This window comes from Cavia porcellus, unplaced genomic scaffold (assembly GCF_034190915.1).
Source record: "Cavia porcellus strain 051 isolate PalLab524CR breed Dunkin Hartley unplaced genomic scaffold, mCavPor4.1 scaffold_24, whole genome shotgun sequence".
NCBI classification, from domain to species: domain Eukaryota; kingdom Metazoa; phylum Chordata; class Mammalia; order Rodentia; family Caviidae; genus Cavia; species Cavia porcellus.
The window spans coordinates 20,779,694-20,787,500 of record NW_026947507.1 but is presented as its reverse complement, the minus strand read 5'-3'; the positions used below and the strand labels follow the sequence as shown (position 1 = coordinate 20,787,500).

General features: G+C 33.9%; 1 protein-coding gene across 4 annotated transcripts in view; it reads right to left on the bottom strand.

The window, feature by feature from the left end:
• Positions 1-7,807, bottom strand: part of Gpm6a (glycoprotein M6A) — a 293,169-nt gene that overhangs the window by 9,364 nt on the left and 275,998 nt on the right. For all 4 annotated transcript variants that reach the window (XM_013151670.3, XM_063234736.1, XM_063234737.1 and 1 more), the window contains exon 4: positions 3,606-3,759. In XM_013151670.3, the coding sequence (XP_013007124.1) occupies positions 3,606-3,759 (154 nt within the window). The remainder of the gene's footprint in view (positions 1-3,605; positions 3,760-7,807) is intronic.

Here is a 7,807-nt window from a genome sequence, read left to right as displayed (position 1 = left end):
ATGACCATAACCTAAGACTTTGTCAAAATTTATATGCTGCCAAGGATATAGTTTACTTTCAAAATGGCAGTGCTTTCTGATGACAGATGTTTGCTAAATAATGGGTGAATGAGATTCAAAACAAGTCATCTGAGTCTGAGATGTTCTGGGTAACAGGGGAGTCAGAAGGAAGCCCTTTCTACTTTGGAACACTGTCCTTAAGTGTCTGATCCTGAGGGATTTTCATCAAATTGGTTTTAATGGAGCACAGTTTAAATACTGGATCTAGAAGATACGAAGGGAATGAATTTTAACATTTCATAATACAATTTTACTATTAGAAACACACAAAGTATTCAATATCATCAAATCATATAGTTCATATAATAGCGTAATAGAAGCTATAGTAAAAATATTACAAAGAAATCTTAATTCTATTTTTAATTCTTCTTTCTCATGCAACCTCATACATTCTATGGCCTGAGAATCAGGTTGTATACTATCTTATTCTACCCATTGAATTATAATAATAGCTTAATTAATGTTGTAACTTGAAACATCTCTCTTTTTAAAGCTTTATTTAAAAGTCTGTACCTAAAAGAGTTGTACCAAAATTCAGGACACTCACTTTTCAGCCCCGCTAGTTAGCTATATCCCTGTAAAATTATCTCATCTCTCACAATTCCATTTCTTTTAAATCAAAAAGTTAGGTGGTGATTAATAAAGTCACTTATAAAATTCTATGAGTGTAGGACATAGTCTATGCTTAATGTCACCTGGGAGCAATATACTGACTAGTACAAGCCTCAAAATATTATGTTAGATTAATATGGATATTTGAATATACTGAAAATTAACACAACGTTTTTGAAAAAAAACTTACTTAAAATATTAAAAAGAGGATGTACTCATCTTTTCTAGAGAATTATTTTCTCATTTTTTGAACTCAAACTTGAGGAAAAATTTTAAATTATCTTTCTGGAGTTTCCCAGTACTTTCGGCCTAAAATTTGATTTTGCGAGGACCAAAGACCTTATAATACCTACTTCACTTTACATACCATAATAAGTGAAATATCTTCAATCAGAAGCAGGCTAACCTATCATGCACCTTTGAAAATTCAAACATTCACATCAGGAGATCCCAGCCCTCATCTTTTCCCATATTAACAGATCTAACAATTAAAGAACCTCACTATACTTCAGCTAAATTTGAAAATTTTGGAAAAAGAACAAATAATTTCATATGAGTATGTCCCATATAATGCTTTACTGTATTTGGACTAGCGTTGAAAAATATGGCTTATTAATCTGAAGTTCAAATTTAATCATAGGTCCAGCATTTTAGCTTTCAACACCTAGAAGCAAGTTATGCCTTCCCCAATTTTAGGCTAAGCACAACAGAATGAAGAGATTGAAGCAGAGAGCATGACATCAGAGCAACTGTTCTGCAGTGACCTCCAGTGGTAGATTTAAGGTTCCCTTTTCCTGAGTTTACAAGGCTATTGGTTCCAGGAGTAAAACCTTCTAGTGGAGAGAAAACTGTTTGCACTGCCTCCTACCAAGAACTTTATGTTCAGGGATCGTTTGGATTTCATTTGCCTAGACTCAGGGAGTCTGAGGATTGTATCTGACAGCATGTGGGTGGCCCACTGTTTAGTACCCATGGTTAGTTGAGTATTGAGTAGAGAACAGCTGTGCTGTGGTATAGATAGGGAGCCACAGACATTCAGAGGCTCTACAGAAATCTCTAATGTTGAGACAGATGAAAAGTGCCCAATTTTCTCATTCTTCCTGTGCCAGCTGGAAGGTGGATGTGGTTTGACCAGCAATTAGCACACCTCTCTCCCTTTCCTCCTTTTATTCATCCTCTCCCTGAGACAGTTTGCTTCAATGTCCTGCTGTACTATCCAACAGTGTCCTCCTGCCTGTCTAACCATCATCCTCCACTCCAATGTGAGTACAGCCAGATATTCAGCATGATGGCCCTCTTCAGCTCCCACCTTTTTAGTAGATACTGGAGCATTTTTAAGAGATAGTAGCATTATGCAGAGCTAAGATCAAGAAGAGAGTGATTTTGCCCTCCTCAAAACAGGCCACAGTTGCTATATGAATAGCACTCGCCACCCACTGCTTGGATTTGAGTGTAGAAGGGTTCCCTCTCATGTACTGATCCTCTTGTTCTTCAGCACAGGGCCTTAAAATAGAGACTTGCTTTGGTTTCCTGCAAATCTGCTTATAATTTATTTCTGGGATAACACGTGCGCCCAAAATCCTGTAAGCCTATTTGGGATTTTTAAATCATAGTGATGTGGGAAGAATGGTCCTTTCCAATAAAAGAGCAATAAACAATCAGAATTGTTAACACTAAAGAGTTCCAGCAGCCTACAAAGAACAGTGGCAGAGACTAGCACCAGTAAGGTTGACCTACAGGGTTGGATACCAGACAGCACTGGATGGTGACAGCCAAGAGCAGCAGTGACCATCAGCTAGCTATGTCAGCTGTTGGTATTCAGCATTACCTGGTGTCACTGGGTGACATCAATACTGCTAGCACAGCTGTACTTTGCTGATTAATGATTTCCATAGGAATTAAGAAAAAAAAATCCTAGGCTAGTGGGCAAAAGTATGAGGATGCTTCACTAGAGGAAAACTACTTGAAGTGCCCACAGATGAGAGGAATCTGGCCTTTAGTATCTGTTCAGTGAAAAAGCAAACACATTTGCAAATGTGGACTTGCAATACTTTTATAAATTCTACAGTTTCTATATTTTTACGATTGAGAAAACAGAATCTCAAATAGTTTAACTGAGGTCAGGCTAATTTTCCACACTTCTAAGTGATACTTATTTCAACATTAAAAGCAGTTGGCTTAGAAATAAGAGCGTAGACTAAGGGTGGGCTTCCTGGATTTGAATCTTCAATCTGTCAGTAACAGCTGTGTAAACTTGGACAACTCATTTGCCTCACTGTGTCTCAGTTTTAGCATCTATGAAGGACCAGGATTGCTCACCATATAGAGTCTGTGAGAATGAAACAATTTAAAACAGAGACAGTACTTAGGACTGAGTCTCTACATAGTAAGCCCTCGCCTATATGAGGAATGATTATGACTGCAATAATTAAAGCTCTAAATAAAAATACTCAAAGAGATATGCTAACTTACACAGCATTCTTTGGCTTCATTATCTTTAAAAGTTGAATTTCCTAGCCATACACTATTATATTTTAGAAAATAATGAAATACAACTTTCTTAGGTGCTCCTTATGATAGATTATACAATTTGTGCCATTTATGCAGGAGAATGACAGTAGAATGTAGATATCATATTGAGTTTGAAGCGTACAGAAATCAGGGTAAGGAAATCACAATTGTAACTTATTAATAGTAGAAAATACAGTCTGATAAGCTGTCCATACATGTATGCTGTGAGGCCAGTTTTTATTCACTCTTGAATTCTTATTTATTTAAATCTAAGAAGATCTTAAGAAGTGGTCTGATAAAACTATCTCTGTGGTAGAGGTAATGATGATTTCAAGGTGATTTAAAATAAATTAGATGCAAGCATTTAACTAACACAAGATGAGGTGGTGTTATTTATGTGCAGAGACTCAATATCTACCTACCGAACTGACGCAGGTCCAAGCAAAGATTTGCCCCCTCCACCAGGGTAGTGTTCCGGCAGATGGTCCACACATTGAAGTACATGTAAACAGGCAGTGAAGTGAAAGCTGTGACTCCCAGCCAGGCCAACATGAAAAGGTATGTCAGCATAATAAACTGCACAGAGAGAAAATAAAGAGAAAACATCATCTACTGGGAAAGAAATTTTCGGTCCATCAGCAAAGCACAATACCATCTGGAAGGTTTTTAAAGTTGTAGTACATAACCGATCAGCACAACACTCTTAGGAACTGCAGTATAAAAAGTTGGAAAATGAGGAGGTATGTAAATAAACATTCAAGAAAATCTCATCTTGACAGAAATTGTGATGTACCTACATGAATGCCTGTATCATTCATTTATGAGCTTAAACGTCTCCGCATTTTTTTAAAGCTTAGATAATGGTACCTGGAGTATTTAGAAGAGATTCTGGAAAGTTTGAAATTTTACTGAAAAAATTACAAATAAGTAATTGTTGTGAATAAATTTATCAGTAATACTTCCTCTTTCTTTTAGTGATCAAAAGAATAAAAATATTCCATGTGGCAATACATTCAACACTGGGTCTTAGGACATACTTGATTGTGTGTACTAAGCATTTTGCTTGTCTGTACCAAGCAAATTGTCCAAGAGGACAAGCTTTCTTGTGTGTTCTTCCTTATTTCTCCTTCCTGGAATGAAGAAGATGAATCACATTTACAGGTGAAACTCATTGAGAAGTGTGGAAGCCAGCTCAGAATTACTCCTTTCTAGAAGCCTTCCCTATATTGTGATAACATTTCTTCTATACCTAGTCAGGGTGAGAAAGATCTGCCAAACCTCAAAATATGGATAAGCATACTATAGGTGACAATACCTGTTCATCTTTATGTAGCTATATTCAATGAAGCAAATAATTCCCATATTTTATCATGTGATCCTGATATGTAATGATAAAGTTGTTTGTTTAAAAACCTTTGATATGACACTTAATGTGTCTTGTCTATATAATTTATTTCATTTCAAAAGACCTTATACTGATTGAAGATCCAAGCTTTTAAACTGGCTGAATAATGACTCTAAATTGATCTCACATGTTCAGTGAGGCTTAACCAAAATAATGCATTTAAAAAATCATTTAACTTTAGAAACCGGGCACATAAAAAGCTTTGGCAAAATACTAAGTGTTTTGATTTTTGATGGATTTAATTTCATGTTGGGAGAAATTTGGAAATAAAAAGAAGCTATTGTGTCTGGAAAATTTATTCAAAATATTCTCTCTCAAGAGAAAAGATTTCAAAAAGCCTTGGAAACTATCATCATGTGTGAAGAAATTCTGTTAACAGAAATCTTTTGGAAGAAAATGTTTCTTTTATTAATATTTTCAGACTTCAATTTATAGATCCCATAGATAATGTATAGTTTGAAGAACAATGACATAATATGGCATCCTAAAACAGTTTCAGACTAGGAAAAACAACACTCAAATCCCTGGGACAGGAACGGACATGCTTTGGGCTCAGCTTAGCCATTTTATTCCTTTCTCTGCCCTCGAGGCTTTTTAAAAAGCTTCTTCTCAAGGTGGTGCCCATTGTGCAGTGGGACTTCTGAGTCAGTAGCTTCAGATTTAGTCAAATGTCACACTATGAACAGTGTTGTTGGTGCTACTTCAAGAGAAAATAAAGCATGCGTTTTGAAAAAAGAATCTGACATCATTTTTCTGATTTTGAAAACATTTTCTATGTAAAAATGTTACCTACAGAGTTACTAATTTGACTCAGGTTTTCTTTCTTCTGTAAGTGCTCATGTTTTAAAGAATTAATAAAGCTGGATATTACAGAATAAATCATTGCAGGGAGAAAATATTTTCTTTAGAATAAATGTATAGGATTTGTGCCAGAGAAAAATTTTTAAAAGAATTTGCTTTTGAATTTTGAGTGTAAACCAGTTATATTTCAGGCAAAAGAAGTTCATAGACATGAAAATATTTAATTAAAGAAGCCAAAAATATAGCTCTATTTTCTATTTTATAATCTGTTATTTACTAGAAGTAAAGACTGTTCAAATTAATCATGTATAGTCCTACTTAGAAACTATTTAAATGTAATAAGTAAAATATTTCACAATTATAAATTTATCCTAGTCTTATATTTCTGGTTATATTATACATACACATTTTGTCATGTGAATAACAATAAATTAATAAACAAAGCTTGATTAGAAAATTTTTGAGGATATAAAAATATTTTTTCTGACTTTGAAAACATTTTGTACATAAAACTTTATCTACAGAGTTACTAATCTCTCGTTAAGCAAGAATACTTCTTCTTTTGTTTGTTTATTTTTCTTGGTACTAGGAATCAAATTTATGGCTTTGCACTAGTCAAGCAAATAAATGCTTGTGCCACTGAGCTAAATCCTCAGCAGCAAAAATACTTCTGAAGTTAAAATGTGGAGTATTTGTTGAGGTACACATTGAGAAAAAAATGACTAGGAAGACATTGAACAGACTCTGGATTTTAATTTGCAGTAGGTCTAGGAAGTAAGCATGGGACTCTTGAAGTTACAAAGCAGCCTCATTGGCACTCCTTATTATTTAGAATCATTCCTATTAAAATGTTAACTATTGCTCCTGACTCATAATGATAAAAGTATGAGTAAAACTCTCTTACTTGGATTCTGTCAATTAACTTGTTGATCTTTGATAGTAAAATTGTTATGAAATGGTAGGGATACATGCCAAATATTTAAACAATATCCATAATATTCCACTATCATATCAATACTTTTATCATGATTTCACCAGAACATACAAATGGCTGTTAAAATAAGAACCTCAAGTTCCCATATTTCTTGTTTTCTTTCTTTTTACTTAATATAAATTTATTGAGAACTTATATTAGCATTGAACAAAAGAATTGCTATGAATTTTTGTGACTTGAAAGTAAATAAAGCAATGTATGTATTGTTTCAATATAAACCCATTTCTAATCACTGTTAAAAATTTGCAGAAAAATTAAAACAGAACAAGAGATAAGATTTTCATATACTGTGACAAGGCTATATATTGCACCTTGTTTACGGAGCTACTGAGATTGCATTGCAGTTACCTTTCAATGATCTATAAAAGGTAATCAAATTTACATATAACTGTGAATTTAGATTTATTGTCTAAGAATATAATATTTTCGAGCTATAGATTTTCGGTGGAAACTTTAGCAAATGTGGGTCAGCAGATGTAAAAATAACACATTAGATGTTAGTTAGCATGAGTTAAGAAAAGAATCCAGTTTCAAAAGTCAGCTTGGAAATTACCCAACCACTGAAGGAAATACATCACTTATTGAAGGAAACATTCTGATGCACCTAACAATTTTAGGTATAAGAAAGATTTAAACTTAGATGAGTTGAACAATGTGAAATTATACACATATCCAAAGTCACTTTTTAAGAAAAACTTATACATAATCAAAATTGGACATAAATCATTGCCTTTAAGATATTCTTCTCATTAATTGTTTCAAGGAATAGAATATGAAAATAGTTTACAAAAGCACATCAGAACCCTATATAGCATCACAATATACTTTTAATGATATTGTTTCATTTTGGGATGAGTTTAAAGAGTATCAATTCAATCACATTTCCAGTTTAACAATAAAAGAAAGCCTCTCCAGATTTCATCATATGTAAAACTAGCTCAAAGTTCAAAGAGCTTGTGATCAAGTAGTTTTACAAAGTAGATATTGGGTTGAGAGAGTGGAGAGTAGGTTTCAACCTAGGAAACACATAATTATCTGAGTAACAATGTAAATTGAAAGAAATGCTTAGGCCTTTGTGTGTCAGTTGTATCTGTACCTTTAAAATCTCTGCAGGTGATTCTAATGAGTATCCAACGCTACAAACATTTACTGAAGTAGAAGATTTCACTTGTAAAGGCTTCTCTGACCTTCATCATTAAACTCTAGAGCTTAGTCCTAAAGATTGAAAACTAAATAGATCATGTGCCAGAAATGCATGCTAGTATCTTTGAAATAGACAATTCATGAATAAGTGGGGTACTGTATTTCAGCCAAATAGCTCAATCAAGATTTCTTAAATCTGGCACTTTCAAAATGTGAGGGTAATTTTTTGCTGTGAGGACTCTCCTGTACATTGGAAGATTTGGGGGGATAGCCTTATCTTC